General features: G+C 37.2%; 1 protein-coding gene across 8 annotated transcripts in view; it reads left to right on the forward strand.

The window, feature by feature from the left end:
* Positions 1-22768, forward strand: part of TANC1 (tetratricopeptide repeat, ankyrin repeat and coiled-coil containing 1) — a 119434-nt gene that overhangs the window by 33332 nt on the left and 63334 nt on the right. For 5 of the 8 annotated variants that reach the window (XM_049816509.1, XM_049816572.1, XM_049816528.1 and 2 more), the window contains one exon: positions 11993-12067. The exons of 2 other annotated variants lie outside the window; for them this stretch is intronic. In XM_049816509.1, coding sequence (XP_049672466.1) covers positions 12007-12067 — 61 coding nt within the window. In that variant the 5' untranslated portion in view covers positions 11993-12006. Of the gene's footprint in view, positions 1-11992; positions 12068-17607; positions 17642-22768 lie in introns of those variants that run through there. One more of the 8 variants, XM_049816546.1, reaches the window with a different exon arrangement.

The following is a 22768-nucleotide window of genomic DNA, read 5'->3' on the forward strand; positions in this document are numbered from 1 at the left end:
CTAGTGTTTTGACCCTTTCATAATTGATTTTAAAGTAGGGCGTTTGTCGCTTTTTCTGTGTTTAACATGAGAGGATGGAGAGAGATGGGATGAAAGTGGCCGTTATGACAAAGGCAAGAAAAAAAAATCTGTGTCTATATTTCATTTTCCTTTGCTCCATCCTGCCTCAATGCAAACTACGTCGGTGATATCCACTGGTTCCTAGGGATTGCTGGCTGGGATGCTTATAATGGTGTTTCTTCAGGACTTTTTTTTAAACCTTGTGACCTTATTTCATTCTAGAACGCCTTTCTAAATAGTGACCCCACTTGGAGGAGGGCCAGCTGGTTGGTTGTGGGGTTTTTTCGAAACCTTTTTATTGAGGTGAGGATTATTGCTGAAGACAAGTAGCCAGCAGTCTTCCTCTTAAACACCCTTCATTATTCTGCTCTCGCCACACCCACCCACCTTCTTCTTGCCTCTGAAGTGAAAACTTAGTTTGTGGCATAATCTATATACACTAATCCCTGTCTTGCAAAGCTGGAGGAGAGAAAAGATAATTAATTGAATTTAGAAATAAAAGGTTGTGGAATGATAGAGGGTAATTTACTTCTGTGATACCTAAAGATAAAATTGAAGGGAGAAAACAGCCCTGGTGAGAGTGGAGTCAGGCTGAATGAGGTGAGACTAGGAAAGCACAGTGGATCTTTTGATCCTTTGAAGAATTTGGCAGTATCTTGTAATTGACAAGAGCTACAGGGGTACCATTCAGGAATAAGCCTAAATAGCAACAATAAATTTGATAAGTTCAGTAGGGATGAGAAGCAGGGGGTTTTGTTGGCGTTTTTTTGCTTGCTTGGTTGGTTGGGTTTGGTTTGGTGTTGGTTTTTTGCAAGTCAAAACTGAGGAAAGGGGAAATTCTGTAGAAAATGGTAGAAGGCTATGGTCTTGGCATTTTCTCTGGAGGGACTTGGCAGAATGGGGAGAGAAGGGGAAAAATAAATTTGTCTGCACCTCATCTGTGGTCAGATATTTTTCATATGAGAAACAGCTGCGAATGTTTAAGATTTTATGGCTTTTCTGACAACTGCTGCTCTTCTTCCCTGGTGTAGACAGGCAAATGACTCAGCTTATGATTCTTCATCCGCATCATTGCTGAATTGTTCAGGTTAGTTCAGACAGGTGCTTATGACCTTTGAAGTTAATATTTCTGACTTGTGAGTGCTCTTCACCTGCTTGAGTGTAAGATCAGTTTCTTCAGTGCTTCAGGGTAGTAACAGGTAGCTGGGGAACAGTAATCTTTAAAACTGAAAAGCAGTCATTTCTGCAGTATCTGGCACCTGACCAAGAATTTTTGGACAGCAGTCAGGTGGAGAGACCATCTTTTCCCCTGTGTTGGCAGACCTTAGAGACAGTGGCCAAAATAATCAGCAACAGGGTAAAAGAGTAGCATAGCAGAAAACTGGGTGATTGCAGGGTAGAATAAGTACAACTATGATATCTGGGAAGTCAAATCTAGAACCAGACTGGTGGGAAAAAAGCTACTGCAAAAGAACATTATAATAGCTAACATGATAATGAGGGGTTTTCTCATGCTTCCTCATCTTTCACCTCTTTCATTTTATTTTCATAGTGCTTTGGGGCATAATTCCACTATTTGGAAGTGAGCAGCAGATTGGAAACCTTGGTGTTCTTTTGCAGTCTCCTATTAAATTGATGCATAGATTTCAGGGGTGTCAGATAAGGGGGTGGGGAGAGGAATGTGGAGTATCTCATAGGTAAGATTAATAATAATTAGGTTATTGAATGGGCAACAAATGAAACAAATGTAGTGTAGCTTGTCAATTTTGTATTGGTATTGATCTTCCTGCATAAGAAATACCTACAAAGGGTAAAGACCATAATTGTTTAGGATATTGTAGAAGAAAATTTCAATAATAGCTGTTTAACTTCAGTGAGTTTGTTTAGATTTGGCTAAATATAGCCCATTGGAAACATTGTAAATGCCTTTTACTTTTTTTTATTTAACGAAGTCAGAGACGGACCTCTTCAGTGCATCTGTTTTATCTTTTTCATTCATGTATTTGAATAATAATAAAACACAAATATATCTCATCAGAAGTTGTACCTTAAAAAAAAAAAAGTGAAAAACACTATTGTCTTGTTTTCAAATGGTTTTGTTCGTTCTTGAATGAGGAGTCTCTCAGATCTGGGAATATGCCCTCTGTTTGTTGTAAAACATTAGATATTGATGACTGAAAATGTAGTCATTTTAAAGGATTTTTTACTTACTGTCTTGCTTGATTTCTGTTACATCAGTAACACCTTGCTGCTCTAAGTATTTTTTGTTGCTGCTGATTTCCTCTTGTTTGAAAAATACAGTTAAGCTAAAGGAATTTGAATTTGCCAGAAAAGGGAAATGTTGAAACTTTTCTGTATCTAAGCAATGAATTTCTTAATGCGTTTAAAGGCAATGAAAGCAGCTGTGACTAAATGAAGTTTTCTGCAAACCTTAGGACTGAATCTTGGGATATTTACAAAATACAAAATGCACTTTTTAAAATACAGCTTTTTTTGAAGTATATATTTAATAAATCCTACACTGAGGGTGGTAAGTCCTTAAGTACTTCTGTGCAAATGGTAGAATGACTAAGATGTTCCACCCTTTATTTCTTTGCAAATATATGCTAACTGTTTTTCACGATTTAAATATGGAGAGGCTAAACAACACAGCTTTGGGAAACAGGTAAATGTGGAGTTCATGGGCATTAGCTCAGGTGCTTACATACCATGTAGGATTAGTTTATTTCATCTCTCCAGAAACGATGAACTGTTGTGGCTAGATCTTTGAAAATAACCTACTCTGATAGGTAAGGTATGTAAAACGTGCATGCTGCAAACCTTTAAGGAAGGTAGAACAAAAGTTACGAATGCAAACAAAATCTATGAATCATCTTGTTACTGATGTTAGTACCTGTCAGTAATAGCTATATGTGGAAAATATTCTCATGCAAGGAAGTTGCTGAGTTTTAAGGGAGACTCACAGGCAGAGTGAAAATGTGGAGAGATACTTTTTTTTCTGTCTTTTTGCTTTTCAGAGGAGATTCCTTAGGTAGTGAAGTTAATTTGTAAAGATTAGGAATAAAGTAAAATGTTATGTATGTCTCTGCTCCCAACTCTTTACATAACCTAGCATTTGTATTTTATAAATCTGATCTTCTTTTGGAGTCCCTCATTTATAATAACACTGATCATACAAATTCTTAAATCAAGGGACTTTCCACCCCTTCCCTTCATGCTCTTAGTATGATGCAATTGTATGAAAATGTCTTGTGTATCTGAAGATAAACAGTTGAACTGGTGGGAGGGCAGCACCTATTTTAAAATAATGTATTTGACATGAGCTGGGGTGGGGGATTGAGTTTTGTAAGCAGCTAACATGTTTGATTGCATAAGCAAAAGAGCATTGAGGTATTTTCCTTCTTTTGTGACATTATTAATATCAGCCCTTAGATAACAAGTCCACATCTGGTATCTGTTTTAAAAATGAAAATGATAGTTAAAGTTTTTAAAAGACCTTGAAATCTTTTAAAAAACAAAGAAACAAAAAAACCCACAACCAAGCAACAAACAGGTGGTTTCAAGGCAGAGTTTAAAAATTGGAACCAGGGAAATCTAAAACTGAATTGTTTACCAAAGCAAAACTGTTGCAATAGCTTAAAGTGATTCTGAAATCTTAGTTAGTGAATTATTTTATTTAAGTTTAGTTGTGGAGAAAGAGGAAATACGGTGTGCTTAGAATAAACAAGATGCCAGCATTGCTGGAAAATATCCTATTAATACAAATATCTTTAAACCAAAACAAGATCCAATATCCCATGTCTGTTTCAAGGGATGAGGAAATAAAAATGTACAGTATTGCCGTTCAATTTGATCAGTCTTCTTGAAGTGTGAAAGACAGGTATGAAGAAACTTTTTACCTGAAGCTGAAATGCTTTTTGGTATATGTCAGAAAGCTTCACAGTATGTACAAATAAGTTGGGATTTTTTTTATTTTTTTTTAAACACATAGTTTATTAGTAATCAGTATTTCTAAGCTGTAGAATTTGATTCGTTTCCTAAATGGTTCAGCTACACACCTTTGTGGAATTTGGATGATGTTGTAAAGTAATGGAGTTGTTGTGTTTAGAACTACTCAAGAAGACATTTTATTTTTTTGTACCTTTCAGCTTGCAAATGAATAGTAAATTTCACTGTGTTTGCTTTCCTGTTCAGAGCCTTTATTGGTTAGGTCTCTCCTTGAGTGTGATTGACAGATCAAAAGATAAATTTCTTTGGAAGTGGTTACCTTTCATTTTTGCATATCATTTTATAGGGGAGAAGGAAGGATATGGACTTTGCTTCCAGGTAATAGGCAACTTTTGTGTCTACACTGAATGTGTCTGAATAAGCAACCATCTCGTGTGACATATCTGTTCTGTACTGGAATAGATCCTTGAAGAACTGTATGCACAGTAGGGAAGTTGGCCTCAATTCCAAAAAGAGAAAGTCTAGGATGGAATTGTCCTTGATTCCTTTTATTTGATCTCTTATTACCCCCTACCTATATCCTAAGAATAGGATTGACACATACTGTAAAATTTCAGTTCTATAGCAAGCCTCTCTGTTCTGGTTAATCGAAAATTTATCCTTGTCATATTTGCAAAATAAGTATAGTATGCAAGTTCTCAGGTGTTTGTGGTTTTGTTGTTTTGTTGTTGTTCTTTTTTCTACTCTGTTCCAGCTATGTATGAAGAAAATCTTTCTCAGATTCTAAAATTCATTAACAGCTCCAGATCCTACCATTGCATAATGCAGTCTTTCTAACATGGCATACATTTTTTGTATGGGAAAGAAAAAAAAAATCTTTTTATTTCAAAAGCAGAGTGTAATAAGTACATTGGGACTTTTCTTTGATGTCTTAGCTTAGGAGGTTATCTGGAAGAGTGTTTGACTATTTATTTAGAAAAAATGCTTAGAGTTAGAACCATAGAATAGTTTGGGTTGGAAGGGACATTTAAAGGTTATGTAGTCCCAACTCCCTGCAATGGGCAGGGACATCTTCAACAATATCAGGTTGCTCAGGCCTGGCCTGAATGTTTCCAGGGATGGGGCATCTACTACCTCTCTGAGCAACCTGTTCCTGTGTTTCACCACCCTCACTGTAAAAAATTTCTTCCTTATATCTAGTCTGAATCTACGTTCTTTTAGTTTAAAACCATTACCCCTTGTCCTATTGCAACAGGCCCTGCTAAAAAGTTTGTCCCCGTCTTTCTTCTAAGACCCCTTTAGGTACTGGAAGGCTGCTATAAGCTGTCACCAGAGCTGGACGCAGTACTCCAGGTGGGGTCTCACCAGAGCAGAGTAGAGGGAGAGCATCACCTCCCTTGACCTGCTGGCCACACTGCTTTTGATGCAGCCCAGGATACAGTTGGCCAGTAGACTTAGCACACTGCCAGCTCGCGTCCAGCTTTTCATCCACCACTAGCCCCAAGTCCTTCTCGGCAGGGCTACTCTCAACCCCTTCATCCTCCAGCCTGTATTGATACCAGGGGTTGCCCTGACCCAGGTGCAGGACCTTGCACTTGGCCCTGTTGAACCTCGTGAGGTTCACGTGGGCCCGCCTCTTGAGCTTGTCCAGGTCCCTCTGGATGGCATCTCCTCCCTCGGGCATGTCAACCGCACCACTCAGCTTGGTGTCATCTGCAGACTTGCTGAGGGTGTGCTTGATCCCACTGTCTGTGTCATTGATGAAGGTAGTAAACAGTACTGGTCCCAATACGGACTCTTGAGCGACACCACTTGTCACTGATCTCTATCTGGATATTGAGTCATTGACCACTGCCCTCTGGATGAGGAGAATTCCATCTGACACCAGCAAGCCTGGTGCCGTGTAGTTGATTTTCTTTCCTTTCGGAATCTAATAATCAGAATTTTTAGACCTCGTAGTACTGGGAGGTATATGCCGTTTAAAGTAAGATTGAGTGAGTTAGAATACACGTCCTACTACAGTACAGCTAGCTTCTGTAATGTTTTTATTCTCGTCTGTGCCATGAGGTTTTCTTCAGAGGCAGAATGTGTCCTCTCTGTAGCCCCTTGAGCTGGTTATTTACTGCCTCTGCTAGGTGTTTGCTCCAAGGTGAGTTTTGTTGGAGAAAGGGAACATACTTGAACCAACCCAAAAGATTTACAGTTGCATTTCCTGCTATTCCCATCACCCTCCCTCAGTATGTTAGATACATTTTAAGGCATTTCTCCTCTTTTGAGTTTGAGTGGGGCTTATCCCTTAAAAGCAGTATGTGCAAGTATGTGCAGTATGCTGGCCTACAGGATGGATAGACTCAAAGGGAATAGTGTACTGTAAATGGTACAATGTGAAACGCATGCAATACATGTGGTCAGTGGCATGAAGTCTAGTTGAAGGCCAATAACTAGTTGTGTACCCCAGGGGTCAATACTACGTCTAATCCTGCTCAGCACCTTCATTAATCATAGAATCACAGGTGGCTGAGGTTAAAAGGGACTACGGGAAGTCATCTTGTCCAACCCCCTGTGCTCAAGAAAGGTTATCTAGAGCCAGTTGCCCAGGACCATGTCCAGATGGCTCTTGAATACTTCCAAGAAGGGAGACTTTACAACCTGCCTGGGCAACTTGTGCCAGTGCATGGTTGCCCTCACAGTGAGAAAATATTCCTGATGTTTAGAGGGAACGTCCCATGTTTCAGTGTGTGCCCATTGCCTCTTTGTCCACGGGATTCCTCTTTGCACCCATTATTTTTTCCACTGACTTTTTTTAAGCTCACAATTCTTCTTCCTTTGAGCTGCTGCAGAGGGTTTCTTTTAGCACTGCACCTGTTCAAGATCCTGTAAATGTTGTAGTTTATTATTACTGCATTTTTTCTTAAGAAAGATCCAGTTCTCTTGCAACAATGTCATTGTCTTCACTTGCAGTAGGCTCCCTACCCCAATGATCATCTCTGTGAAACCAAACTCTTCCGTAATTACCCTCTTGTATTTTTCGTTCTGATTGCATTACACCACTAAGCCATATCACTTTGGGGTAAAAACAAAACAATTAAAAAAAATCTATCCAGTGGTCTCTGTAGGGCAGAGCTAGATGAGACATGCTCTGTGAACTTCAGCAAGACTTCGGGTAGACTATTTCTTCCTTGTTCATGTGGTGATACCAGCTGAATTTTAATAAAGTCACTATTGTTCTGCAAGACCTAAGACATTTTAAAATGCTTGTAAGCAAAACTTATCATACAACATACCAGCAATATACAACACTGAATAATTTTAGAGGAAACATTAACGTTTCAAAGCCAGGCAGAAGTTAGGGAATACCAAATTAAGAATGTCTCTGCAGCTCTAATTAGAGTTTCCATTCTTCTACATATGCATTATGTTTCAGCCTTGAATTATATGATTGAACACTGTTTTCTTCACTGAATGCTCTAACTGAACCTGGGAATGCCTGCTAGTAAAGTTAAAAGCTACAATACCCTAGAGTGCCGTTGCCTCAATTGCAACATACTGAAATGAGCTGAGAAAATTTTAATTTTAAGGAACTGTCCAATTACATATAAAAATGGGTTCCAAAGAATGTAAGACCTTCAAACTGTAATATCAAGGTGAAATTTATATATTTAGGTTTCTGGAACAAATGACCAATGTCCGAATATAAAGCACAAAGTCTGTGTTATTTCCAAACTCACACATGGACCAGTATCTTATGGTGTGAAGTAGCTGGAAGGATTTGAGGTGAGTCAGAACAGTTGTTTTCAGTTTGGTTTGTTGGGTTTTTTTTCCTAAGAGTTTTGTACTAAAATTAGAAAGGTCCTTTTTAAAATGGTGATCAAGAACGTGGGAAAGAGAACAATGGACCTGGAGTCTACTGTTTGCCGGAAGAAATAACAATGAAGACTTCTAAGAGTTTGGCTGATAGGTATGAAATGTATATCACAGCTGTCCTGTAACAGTACTGTACTTCACACAGTTGTGTGATTCAGAAAACATCAAAGAAACCTGGTTTTTGAGCAAAAACCATTCACTATAGCACTTTTTTTTGTATAGCCAAAGTACATGCAGTGCAAACTGGACGTGCATGTTTTCACAGCCGTTGCAGCCTACATGATATGCACAAGGAGGAAGCTATTCTGAAAAAATACTTAATGAACTTGGGAAGTGAGTCATTCAGATTTTAGGAAAAATACATTTAAGGTGTTTGAGCAGTCTTCTGCCTTTTTTGTTTAATCTGCAGATTTTAATCTTGTGCTGTTACAAGAAGTAATATTTTAAAATACCTTTTTCCATACATAATAAAGACCAATATTTTGTAGCAATAGAGGAAAGTTAGCTGTCTGTAACATTAGAATATCTGTAATAATTCAAATAATGCTTGTATATATCATTTTTAATGTGAAGTCACTGTTACCTCATACCTATTTCAAACTATGGAAGATATTCTTAGGTTCTTGATTTGTTAATACTGTTTGAAGATGGATTTGATTTCCGAAAATATAAAGTGTTCACATGTCTCTTGCTCAAAAAAACCCCAGACTCTATTTAAATAAAAAATGATACTGTTCCTCAAGCACTAAATTTCTGTAAGAGATACCAGTTGTTAAAGAAAGGAAAGCTGCTTAAATCTTTGGAGTTTGAACCCTTTTTTTTAGTATTTTTTTTCCTTTTTAATCTACAGTTTCATAACAAGCTATTTGATAACTAGTTACAGCTTTCCTATGAACCTGTTTGTAGCCTGTATATTCCTCTTGGCTGAAGTCTGACACCACAGAAAACAGGTGTGGGAAGGACTTTTGAAAGGTCTTTTAGTACATCCTCCAGTTTACGTATCTGATCCATGTGACAGATTTCCGTTATTAAACAACTTTTGATAGAATTGGAAGAAAAATAAGCTTTTAAAGTTTTCTTCATGCCTGAAGCAGAAGCTTGTGAGGCTTACAGCTTGTCTTGTGGTTTTTGTTTTGGTTTTGTCCCCATCCTTTAACAACTGTGTCATACAAATTAAATGCGTTAATTTGTCTGGATCTTTAATCCTCAGTCTAACACTTCTTACTCCAGCCACAACCAGTTGTGTGGTGGTTGTTTTTTTTCTTGCAGATGTCTGTTTCAAAGATAAATATTCCACTCTTTTCTTATGGGCTGGCAGTTTTCCTGTAGTTTGTTGTCCATACTGCTGGGAAGTTTTTTCTTAGTCTCTAAGCTAAATTTTGTCAGCTGCAAAGCAGGCTTGTATTACTTGGTCTATCAAAAGTTGATATACAGGATAGATTTGTAACAGTTAAAATATATAACAGGCTAATGTAGTTAGGTCTCTCCTCAAGTGTTCTCTTAAAAATAAACCACCTTTTCAGTCTCTTAAGTTGCACTGTCTAGACCACTGATCTCTGGCATTGTCTTCTCTGTGCCTTCCACCTGGTCCAGATCTGAATTCTGGTGCCTGCAATGGGATGTAGGCTTTTCCAGAGGCCTCATTAGTACCAGGTAGAGTGGAATGATGACTTTATTTGTTTTAAAGGTAGTGTTGGTCTTCATGCAACTTAGTAAGTGGTTTATTTTCTCTTATAATCATGTGGGCTGTTTCCAGCTGACCATGTCCGAGTCTCTCAGAAAAGTCATTCTTCCTTTTTTGTAACAGCGTAGCTGAGGACGTGACTTGTCATTTTCCCTTGTTACTGCTTTTTGTGAAAGCTGTTGTGTAAGGGAGAAGTGCTTCTTTTTCCCTTTGCAAGCCTAGAAAGCTTAAATACTGGGAAAGGGGAAACAATTGGGGAACACATAGGATGAGTGAGAGTGGAGGTACAGTACTTAGCTATCTTTGTCATCCCCCCAGTAATTGGCTGTTTGGGAACATGAAGTATATGGTATTTCAGAGGAAGTAACCAGGGCTGCAGTTAAATTTTGCTTCAAGTTGTTCCATTTTAAACTTCTTTTACTAGTTGTCAGTGCAGTTTGTTAATCTCTGAAAATTCTTCGCTGTTGTGGATTGTCTATCTAGCTCATCCAGTCAAGTGAGGAAGGGAGAGTGTTTTCTCATGTTGCATTTAGTTTTTCCTTGTGATCTTGTGGTTGAATTTTAGGAATTATTTTCTTATTTTCAAAAAATTGAGCATTGTTCAAGGGAGTGTCATTAACCCTGTTCTTTCAATCCAGCCTCTTCTACCTTGCTGGACAGATGTGTTGATAACTGGCATATAGCCTCTGCTTATAGAGAATATGATTGATACCGAGTCACTGATATTAGAAGCATGTAGAGTATATATTTAAAAAACCCTGCGTCACTCTTTCCAATTGGCATTCAACATTCTAGTGTAGTGTAGTGATGCTTATCTTCAGAAATTTATTTATAGTTTGTAGTCCATAAATAATCATAATTTGCTTCCTTTTACTTTATTTGATTTTTTTTTTTTTTTTTTAGTTAGATGATCCAATTTTGAGGGTGGTTTTGTGAGCTTTTTCGATTTTTTTAATGCTGAAACTGGAGAGGGCTGCTTAGTTTACATTCTTTGGGAAACACCTGAAAATACTGCAGAACTTGTTTTACTCCTGTAGTTTGCAGAAAGATAGTTACTAGCAGAGCGTCTTTATTTTCCTGTGTGTAATCCTTAGCAGATACTTTGCCCGAGATGCAGAGCACAGAAGATAGTGCCCTATGGTGGATACTAAGGAATGTAACTCATCAGTACAATTTGCTTGAGTTGTTACCTTGCCACATGAAAAACAGCCGTTTGCATGCACAGCTGTACCTGTGTGGAACTGACCCAGGGATTTGTGCATTGAATGTAACAGAGGCTCTGGAAACCTTCCCGTTTTCTAATTAGTATTAGTTGTATGTGCTTCAGGTTATTCATAGAAACTTAAGAACTCTGTTGTACTGATTTTTCTTTTTCTGCTGTATTTCATAAAAAGAAGTGAACTTTCTGAAGAATCTGTATTTTTTGGTTGGAAGATTTTTGCTTTCCCTGTTGATTTCATGTGGTGTTTATGGCAATCCATTACATAAGACAGCACAGTCAGATAACTTTTTTTTTCCTTCTTCTTGCATATTCTGTATGGCAAGTTCCCTAAAATGAGATATCCTTGGAATTTTTCAATAGAGAAAACAAATGAAATTAGAATTTATAGTTGCTCTAGAAAGCTTTTTGAGAAAGAAGTGCTCTTCATAATTCTGTTCATTCTATTTTCTTTGCCTTGTAACTGAAGATAGTTATCTGAAACAACTCAACTGTCTTCCAGGTTTACATCCCAGATATAGTTTTCTTACAATTAATAATCTTCTGAAATCTGCAACTGCTGCTCACTTGAAGTTGGTTGTTAAATTTGAGATGTGGAAGATGGAAATGCGTGTGCTCACAGGCATGGGGGAATATGTGGGCACATAGGCATGTACTTCGCAGTGCAGCGATTTAGGGAATTTCTTCTTCAGCTTTTTCTGTGTTGGTCAGCAGCGCGTGGCATATAGGTAAAGAACAGTTGTGTGGTGATACCGTGTCCCATTGTCAGCTGTCTCTGTTCTACGCTCCTGCAGCTTGGACCGTCCAGCTGACAGCAGGTTTCTGACATGTCGCCTGCTCCCCCAGCTATGCTGATGAACTCTGGTCAGGAGTTAGACCTTTATTCTGTTTTATTTTTGCCAGTGTTTTACAGTAACTTACACGGGTTTAGCCTTATAACCTTAATTATATGTGGAATGTGGAGAATGCTGTATTATTTTTCTGTACAAGAAGACAGTGAACTCTAATTGCTTAGTTGAAGTATTAAAACATTCCTTGTGCATCAGGACTTTGCTTAACCAAGCTACGTTGTAAAAAGCAATGTAACTAGCAGAAAGTTTCTTCCGATTACCTCACTGTTTTATTTGTATTGATCCTATCTTTATTTTGTTCGGGTTTGTGTGAATGGACGTTATTAATGTTTCATTTATTTTTTGTTTCTTTCTGTTATCCTTTAGGAGCAACATTTAAAATGTTAAAGGCAGTTTTAAAAAAGAGCCGAGAGGGTGGAAAAGGGAACAAGAAAGACTCAGGTATGAATATTAATAAAATATTTTATAACGTAGATGAGTTGTGCATTATCAATCCGGCAATTAAGTTTATTCCGTTGCAGCAGTGATGCCCCATCTCGAGGGCGGCGGGTGACTCCTGTTGCTGGTGCCAGCGGCAGGGAGGGAGGTCTGTAGGCCATAGCCCCTCGCCTCTGTTTTGGCCGGACTGCTTACACACAGAGCATGAGTAGCAGGTCTGAAGCTTCCTGGAAGGGGTATCCAGTGCACTAGCCCCCGAATCGCTGCTGGGAAGGACAGATAAGAGCAGCTTGCTCTTGGTTCTTAACCATATGAATAGTGACAGCGGGCTGTGTGTATTGTCCTGCTAGCTTAAACATGGCCCAAGGCCAGAGTTTCAGCACCCTGAACTATAGAAATAATATTTTAAACTACTGATTCAGTTATGTGGTAGAAAAAAGCCATTATGTGTTATGGGCGATAGAATTTCTGTTATTCATGTATTTAGAAAAGTATTTATTGAAAATAAATTTAGTCAAAAGTTTTGAAGTTGATTATCAAACTTCTATCATCTTCTAGTTTTTGCTTTAACTATGGAGATTTTTGAAGGTAAAATTAATCATCAACAAATTTTACTTTAAAAAAAAATAAAGTTTATTTTACTATTGATTGTAAATTTAGTAGGCCATTACTTATCTGTATTGCCTTTCAGGAAGAAGGGTAACTAAGAACACTTCACTGCCGTTTTTGAGGGCAGAGAAGGACCAGCAATGCCCCTTTGAGAAAGAGTAGTAGTTCTAGAAGTGCAGGTGTTGGTGGTTGAGTATTAAACCTGCCTGCTCTGTGCAGGTCACGCTGACGTCTTTGCTGCAGTGTCTGGAAAGCTAATGTATCTGAGTAACGGTTACCTTTTCTTCACAGTTAAATTTTTAGCTTCAAACTATTAATGTAGACTAATATATCTGAATTTCTGATGAGTTAGATCCTAAGTTATCTATAAGAGTGAATTTATGCTCTTTGGCAACACGAATTTATTACTCCCATAATTAAATAAAAGAAGTAAAAACAAATATTCTTTTAATGTATTAAGTACAGAATGTAATATAGACCACCACATTCACATTTGCCAGAACCTTTGAAACAATGGAGTCATATTTTCTTTGACAAACAAGTTATATATGTATCTTGTATTGCAGCCTTTAAAACTATACTGAGTTATACTGAGTCCTACAAGGCAAGGTTATTAAAAGTGTTCTTTTGCAAAAAGCAGTTCTGTTTTCATCTGGCAGGTAATGTGTTCTTCAGGAAATTCTTGTGGTCTTCTGAAGTATACGCTCTGCCACGGTTTCTTTGTAAGTGACTGAATGATGAGAGCTATCTTGAAAAGAGAAAACATTGACACTAGATCAAAGATGCACAGAAGTGATCACAGAGCAAGACAAAAGGCATCCTGTTAATTTTGTATGTACTGCTGACTTGAAGTTACCAGCTGGAGTTGTTTAAACATAGTGGGCTAAAGATTCCTGTGGTGAGGCTTTCATTGGTACATTTTTCCTTAAAATACTAGATGGAAATTGGTTTAAGCTCAAAAGGAAAATCAGGCTGTTTGGAATGGAGCTGTGACCAGCCTTTGATTAAAATCTGAAGCTTGAAAAGCCTTTTTCCTTTAGGTCAGAAAACACATATTTTTTTATTTTAGGATCTCATCACATCTGTCTGGATTAATGTGTGCAAAAGAAAGAATTTTTCCCTTTGTTTTAACAAATGCAATGCTGCTGTATTTCTGAACACCAAGGGGAGTGTTAGAGTGTGGGAGGGTTTTTTGATTTAATTTTTGTTCTGTTTTTAAGCAAAGCTCTAGAGTTTCCTGTATGAACTGAATGTTATGGAAACCAAGTATTGGGAAAAATCGATGAATAATGCCTGGCTGGTGAAAGCTAGAGTAAGGAGGAGTGCAGGAACTGCTTTTTAAAAGGAAGTAATCTATACAGTGGATTCCAGAGATTTTGGCTTGTTTTATATTTGAAGATGTTGTGAAGAGTTTGAAAAGAAATGTGTGTGTTCTGTTCTGTGTTACAGCTTCTGTAAAGCTGTGTTCAGTTTAATAAGTTTTCTCTTTTATTCCGAAGGACCTTCCAATTCTTTCAGCTGTTAGACATTTCTCAGCTTTTGGAGAAGATGTGAAGCAAGGCAAAGAACACTGGTCTTTGTAGAGCTTATTTCTTAGTCACTCCTCTCCCTGATCCTTAAACTTGAAACAGTGAGAAATGGGATTTTTTTCATTGTAGAGTGGTCCTATTTCATGGCCCTTCAGGACTTTAGTAACAACAGCAGCTCTTAAAATTTACTACTCTACAGAACTGTGAAGAGTGAAAATGAATGCTAATGGTGGAAGCTGACTTGAGAGACAGCTAATGTGGAAACATCCATCCTTCTAGCTGCCATTTAAGAAAGTAATGCAATAGTGAATTTAGATGCTTCTCAGGTTTGTGGGCATATAGATTTGATTTTTTTTTTTTGCTGATGAAATTTTGAAAAATTTTCAGGTTTTTCGGAGCTTCAGAGTGTAGCATGAAGTAGGTGGGAGAGTGCAGCTCAGTAGTGCCAAACTGAACCTGGTTAGGAAGACTTTTGTGATCTTTTTTCAATATATACCCAGTTAAGGAATAATGCTGAAGAGCTAGAAGGTAGTTACGGCAAATCTTAAGCTGCCACAGCCATTTCAGAACTGACTGTATGAATGGGCTTGCAAACTTCTGCTAGAGTGCGTGGGTAAATCTGTCAGACTTTGCATCCCAGTAGACAGAAGAGAGATGTTGAGGAGTTGAATTGCAGCTGAGGAGCAGTAACTCCTGAAAGCTCTGTCTTGACCACTTGAGATTGTTTCACTCTAACTGAAGTCAAATTGGAAGAGGTTTAGGCTAAACTGCAATAGTTTATTCTTGAACTGAAGTAACCCATGTTGTCCCATGGGTTTATTTGTGCTTAAAAGGAATGCCTGGAAGTCTGCGTAAGTCAAATCTGAGTATGATGATTCCTGTTTTACTGAATAGAACTTCCTGTTTGTGCATTAACTATATCTTATTGGTTTTACATCTGTTAGCCTTGCAGAATCAGTGCAAACAGGAATGGTTTGTTTTTTTTTTCCTTGACTGAAGGCACAACTCTAGTATTAAAAAGTCTGTAAAAGGATTAAAAAACAAGCAGAAAATTAGGAATGTTTTTTGGTGTGGTTTTTTTAAATAGCTTGTATGGATTTTAATGTTAGAATTTCCTCAGTTGCCCTGATATAAGAGCTTAAGAGCTGAAGATGTGCATAAAATTTTTGAAATCTAGCTGCTGAGTATGTTAATTACAATTTTTAATAAACTTTTAAGTTCAGGATTATCTTGAAAAAGAGGGTTGCAGGAGTTAGTGTTGATGCTTCTGGGAGAGAGACTGAAGTGCTATGCTAAAGACTGGTAGAGGGTCTTTACATAAACAGTTTCTGCCCTCTTCAGATGAAAGTCTGTCATGTGGGAATCTCACTTTTGAATAGAAAAAAACGTACCTTAGGCTACTCCAATGGCAGTATGCTAGCAGTGCATAGTTGGGCTCAGATCCTGCAGTTGCTTCCATAATAATTCTATCATCTACAATTCTTGTATTAAAATGGGTTTATTTAGATGTGGCTGGGAGGCATTGATAGGTAGGTGGCTGTTGCAGGATTAGGTAAAATCTAAATGAAGCAAAATTTTTGTGTTTAAACATGCACATATGTAATTACATACATAATTGTATATCAGTATGTGCAAACATATGTGAACATAGATTAAAAGAGAGCAGTGTTGACAGCATATTGTTTATGCATAGAACAACTTTTCAAAACAAAACTTACTAAACTTCTAAACATGGATTTGAAGACAAGGTAGTTAATAGTGCATTTAGGTAAACTGTTGTGCTAAAGGAACAAAATGTCAGACAAACCAATTTTTAGACCTAGGCATCCAACTTTTTTTGCATCCAGCTTTTTTTTTTTCGGGTTTTCTGCATTATGAAGCAACCTGTCTTTACACCCCTTCAGACATAGTTATTTCTGTGGTATGGAAATAAGTGTCTGTAAGTTGATTTTTGTTCTGTCTTGCCCCCCTTCCTTCAATTAAAGTGATGTACATACTTGGTAAAGGGCAGAACTCAAGGGGAAAAAAAACCACAATCTGCACCTGTTACATTAAAGTAACAGAAAACTATTTTGTGAATGTTTGGAACCTAGCAGGAAAAGGGCAAACAGGAATATTAATTATTGTGTCCTGGAAAATAATCTGTGGTGTTATACTGTCTCATGTACACTGAGCTGGAAAGGTACAGCAATTACTCTCTCATTTTCCATTTCTTTCTCAAGGTTTTTATCCAGTCTCAGAAACGAAGTAAAAATTCAGTATTTTCTCTTCGTTGTCAGGTTGCTATCATCAAATAAATATTATGTATTTAAACTTTGGACAGGTTTCCAAGTTATTTAGCGAATCTTTGGAAGGTGTGTTTCTAGTAAGGAGTGGCAGACCTAGTCTTTTTTGATGGGGAATCTGTTAGTGTAACTCTCACTGGTCCTTATGACTTCTTCTTAAGGCACCCATTTTCTTTCCTTGTTCTTTGCCTTTTGCCTTTGTTTTGTTAATGGACTTTATTTTCTAAATCTAAGATAATCTCGTCTCTTTGTCTTTATTTCTAAATAAATTTATTTCTCTCTTTATTTCTGTGTTTCTTTTTTAACTACCTTGGAAGTTACTTTCTACTCTCTTCTGTGTTCTTTTCATAGTTGATTGTGGATTGTATGTTTTCCAGTTTCTTTCCTTGAGGTTTTTAAATTCACCTCTGTAGCCACTGGGAGATTCTCTGCCTCTGGCCTCTCTTGGAAAAGGACCTGACCTTTTTTATTTTAGTATAGCACAGAAACTTCACATCTCAGTGTCACAATTCAAGAAATTGGAGCCAGAAGACTGTTGTTTGAACTCAGGTTCTACAGGATTACCTGCAAGTCTTGTCTGTGTCTGTGATGAGGTGATAGTATGAAGAATATACATAATAAGGTTCAGAATGTAAACAAAAATACTTTTAAAATTATGATTGTTTTAGTAGATGTTCTACTCAGCTACTTATTCTTAAATGCTTAAAAATACTTCAGAGCTAGATTTGTATTAGTATTTCCTGTTGGTTTTTATATGCTGCCAGCTGCTTTGCAGTATATAATTATGTTTTTCTTCTTTAACTGTCCTAAAGCCAGCAACTTGCCTGCATTCTGGGAATCTGCATTTTTTTTCACTTACTAAGCAAAAGACCATTCAGTATAAAATACTTGTAATGTATTTCAACTTAAAAAGAAAAGGAAATACCGTATATTAAATTTCTACAGAACATGCTCAGTTATTTCAGATGGCTTTTTAGTAGCATGAGCATTGTCGATCTGTTGACCCAATATCAGGCCTGAAGGAACATGAATAATGGAAGTATTGTGCTTAGTTTGCAGTGTTCTTCCTGCACTAAATCCCATCAGAAGTTTAACATCAAATGTAGTACACAGTATGCATGAAAACTCCGTTGATTTCAGTAGAAATTAATGTGGTAAGTAGTTAGGACTTTCAGGTTTTCCAGCTTAAAAGCTTGTTAGACATTCATGTTGTGCTCAAATAACAAGGGACAAATTATTATGTCAACAAAAAGATAATGTTTAGAATGTAATACTACAGTGCTGTAAAGGTAGATCATCTGGAGAAATGAAATTAGTGTTTCTGATTTCTAGATGATGAAATAAAAGGTATTGAAGTGCTTATATATTCGTATGCATTGTACTTTCAGTGACTGTCTTCATAGTCAGATTTTTTTAATTTGGGCTACAAAAAAGTTCCATATTAATAATCTTTCTAGGCTCTTGTTTGATTGTCCTGTAGATCAGACTTAATTTTTACAATATTCTTTTGAGACTTAGTTTCCTTTGGTTTACCACCTTCTTGTATTCCAGTATCTTTATATAAGTATCTCTGACCTAAATATGAGCGTACAAAGCTTTTGAATGTTAGGATAGAATGGATGCTTTTATTTCTGCATTATGTTCTGTTGTAGATTGGCATACTCTTAGTTATTTTGTTTGTATGCCTTGTTCTTTATCAACATTTTATACTAAACAAGTTGGATGAAATCAGTGAATTTAAAATTTCTTCTTTATTTACATATGATCAGACACAATTACAAAATTGAGATTATACTTAGTATTCTTTTTGAAAAATAAAATGGCTTTCAAAGGCATGAGCTGTGATTGCTCATATGATGTTCTGCCAATCTCATTTTTCTTTCTCCCTCTCCTATTAGCAAAGACCACTGCTAAAAGCCTGACGCGTAGCACTTTGAATGATAAACATAAATGTGCTTAAATTCACTGACACAAATTGCTACTTTAAAATAAAAGTGAAGTTGCTATGCAAGAAGGCCTAATCTTTTATTAAGACCCACTACTTAATCATTATTTTAAAATTGTTTTCAGAGTTATTTCCCTGTAGCAGCAAAGGTTTGGTGATTCTCAGCTGAACTTGTTTAGTTAAATGCATATTTGAACCCCACCTTTCTGCTATTAAGTCTCATTAAACATTTCTATCTGACTGATACATTTGTAACCAAGCTGAGAGCATCAAGAGTTTCAGATGCTTTTCTGACAAATGGAAAGGCTCAAAGTAATTAAAATAGTTTGCATTTTCAAGCTAAATATGCAAATTCAATTGGCTTTTTCTGTCCAAACTCTCTATGATACTAGGCTTTGAATTTTAAGTGCAAAGGGACTTTGTGGTGCATAAAGTACACATCCACTAACTGTACTGGAATACTTTAAAGCTTCAGTTTGACTTTTTTTGTTGTTACTCTAAAAATATCTTGCAACAGAAGAAGCATTGTTTCATGCTTAAAATATGGAGCTGTTTTTGATTATTCTGTGTTGCTTTGCCCACTTTCTGCGGCTGTTGACAGTTATTTAAGAGTTCAAACTATTTTTGCTGAGTAGTGAGTAGTTAATGTGGTGAATGTCTTTTCTCAGAAGCTAATTCCAGTGATACATCCTGCATACATATAAACAAAGGGGCGGGGGGGGAAAAAAGATCCTGTCCTCAAAAAACATAAATAGAAATTATTTCAGTGGTCCTAATAACCTCCATTTATCACTGTTTTCTTTAAAAATTGGTTGTTTTTTTAAGTAAGCACTACTAGAGAACATTAGTATTTTGTGTACTGAAAAAGTAATCCAGGGTTCAGAAATAAATGCCAGAAAGTGAGTAAATAATGTCAAGTCTCAGCATAGTTGGCAAAGACTGTCTATTTGGGCCTTTTATTCTAATCTTCACTTGGTTTCTCACTCATTGCACTTCACTGCTTCTGTTACTCAAGCTGTCATGAGTTTTCTTCCCATTCCATGCTAGTTTCTCCCTTTTACTGGTCTCTCCAGAGTCTCAAGAGCAAAAGAATTAAATGTTGATCTTCCCTAATGCATGTTTTTACATGATGGAAGCCTGTTTTCCTTTCCCAGAAGGCTAGCTGATGAACTACTTCACTGTGAATTTCTCTTCAACTCCTGATCAGCATTGGTAGTAGTGTGAGTGGTTACCTTGTCCTAACTGGAAAGACGGTGTCACTTGGCTCCTTCTGTCCTTCTAGATTGCCTTCTGACTAAGTTGGACTGGCTGTGTGTACACAAGTACATGCACACATGTAAGCATTTTAATTCTGAAAGACACAGATCCTTTAAAGGGCAATTTTCGGTGGTTTGCAGTTAAAATAAAGCACCTTATACACAGTCACTGAATCATGCTACAGAGTTCTGTCTACAGTTGCTTGTCAATTCTGTTGAAAAATAAGATGGGAATGGAACGTAGAAGAAAACTGGTTTTTAAAATATCAAAACCACTGGTTTTGGTAATCTTTAAAAAGTTTCTTATTACAGACATAGGGACGCCTCATTCTGGAAAGTGCTTTCCAGCTGCATGACTTTCCTCACACCACACAACTAATTTCTTTTTCCCACTTATAAATTCCTTCTGAACTTGTCTGTAAAGTCTCTTCTTTTATTAACATTTGTTAGGATGAAATATATCCTATGAAGTGGAATAAAGTTTCTTAAGACTGTCAGTAGTAACGTGTAAGCATATCTGAGTGTTTGATATTCCTGTTTGCGGAGACAGTCTTCATAGTGCTGCGTTTGCATTGGTACAGTTTGTTACTTGTGCTGTTCTTCAGAACTCAGAAGTTTTCACAGAGGTATCATGATGTCCTTGGTGCGGAGAGAACAGAAGCCTCATGTAAAGCAGCTAACAAAATAACCCAGCAGTAGTTACTGTCATTAGAATCTTTTGCGTGCTCCCCATGTCAGTGTGATTTAATTGCATCTCAACTCAGACGTTATGCTTGCTCTCAAATAGGAAAGGAATTACACCTCTTAAGCTCACCTTTTAAGCTTTTACTGGTAAAGATTCTTGAAAGAGCTTTACAAGAGTTTCGGTGATGGCTGTATAAGCAGAAGTTATCGCAGGTTACCCAGGACTGTGTCCAGTCGGCTTTTGAGAGTCTCCAGAGATGGAGACTCTACAGCCTCCCTGGGCAACCTTTTCCACTGCTCCACTGCCCTCACAGTCTCTAACAACAATACACTAGTGGCTGACAAATTTAGTGATTCTTCTATTCCCATAGAAATGTCAGGGCAGTTTGCAGACAGAATAATTGCATGCAGGTTGAGGCCGAGCCGGGCACCAAGTTTAATGCTGGTTGTGTTCTCTTCTACTGACAATCCTGATTTTCTTTCTTGTCTTCACTGTGTATTGATCTCTGAGGACTGTCGATGTAAGCCAGCAGTGGCCTTGGTAGGCACAAAGCCCTAGGCCAGTCCTGTCAACATTCTCTCTTCCTAAGGATAGTTAGCAGTGGTACCCAGCTTTTTGCCACCTTCTGGTCTCCTGCCCCAAATGTGTAATAAAAGTGCGAAGTTTGCAACTGTTACATGGCAAAGTGTGTTTACTGCTTCTTTGCTTTCCGGTTCATGCCAGAGTAATCTGGTCAGAGCTGGGCTGTTACAGTCAAGCTCTCATTTGTTTGGGAGGTGTTGTTGGTGCACTTCACCCCGTGGCGCTTCCAGGGAACCTTTTGCAGCAATAGGATGCTGTAGTGTTAATGCTGGTTTGTTTTAAAAAAACCCAAACAACAAACAAACAAAAAAACCCAAACAAACTTAAGCAGAACTGCAGAATTTAAGATTTCTTCTGCTGTAACATAATTTTATAGCAGATATGTTTTTAAGTGGGTTGAGAGTCTTTTGCTTCACTTCAGATGGGTTAAAGGAGAAAAAGACAAAAATCAGTTATCTCAGAAATACATATTGAGAGAAGTCTGTGGAACATTGTCTGTTCTGCAGTCGCTGTCAATATTCAGACTTAAGCAGTCTGCACTTCCGTTGTTTTAGTTTTCAGTGTTTTGAAGATGGCAGTCCTATTCATTCATGTTAAAATAATCTGAATTCCAACATCTGCACCAAACTCCAGTTTACACGTATTTTGGTAAAGTAGTTAGCATCCTTCTGGTTTCTAAGCAACTTAAATTGAATGAAGAATTAGATGTGTTTTATGATGTTTAATACTGACATACACTGTAAAGGTTTTCATTGTAGTTATCCTCTCTAGTCAGTAGAAGGATAAGTTTAATCTTAAAGTTCAAGTTCTCTTTTAGGATATTAGGCTCTACAAAATCATTACTTTAGTCAGCCATCCTTGTATCTTTTTGTATCTTAAAGAAAAAAACCCTACAGTTTTTGTTAATCAGATTATGCTTTTCAGTTACATCCCTAGGTACAACTAAACTGGGATTTGATTTCCATTCTCAAAGCTTTTTGTGTGTGGATTTTAAAGCTATTAAGTTGTTTCCATGGTTACTTTGACCACTGAGCAAGAACTCTGCTCTTGATTGATGCTTATGAAACTTTTTTTGTCCGGAGGCTACTTGGCAGTGGAAAATGTACAACTCAGACGTTTTAAAAATAAGAAAGTGGGATTTCACAGGACTTTACCTTATGTTTTACTTTGACGCTATTAAAAAACTTGTGAGAGGTCATCTTCCTGCTATTCCAGAACTTATGTTTGTCTGTTGTACATTGGGGTAGAGGCGCAGAAATATAGTGTAAATGTAAAGCATTGTTCTGGTAGCTAAAATATTTGAAATCACTAACCTTTAAGCTAGTAACAAATAATTTTGGTTTTCTGTGTGCATCAGTGTGTGGCATCTGGTTATATTCAGGCATTGTAACAAATTGCATTTTGATAGCTGTTACTCGAGTATTTTTCTAGTATTGTTTCCCTAATATCAAGTTATGTGGAAAGCATAATGTATTACCTTGTGGATCCCACAAGCTTGTTAATTTTGAGTCTGTCTTGTCATATATGTGGATTCAAGTATCTTGTGGGAATTTTGCTGCAGGTTGGATGAAGTGTGTAGATTTGGTCATCAGCCCAATTTATACAAAATAGAAGATGCAGGATTAGGATAAATTAAATATACAGGATAGATTCAGTGACTTAGGAAAGGATGATATGAGCATATAAAATGAATCTTGCCATCCCACATTATCACATGTGTAATTTAACTACAGCCAGCCATAAATAACATTACTTGTGTGGATATAGAACCTCCATTCATGCTGTACTGCAAGAATATTAAATTTTGTAGGTC

Source organism: Accipiter gentilis, chromosome 1 (assembly GCF_929443795.1).
Source record: "Accipiter gentilis chromosome 1, bAccGen1.1, whole genome shotgun sequence".
Taxonomy (NCBI): domain Eukaryota; kingdom Metazoa; phylum Chordata; class Aves; order Accipitriformes; family Accipitridae; genus Astur; species Astur gentilis.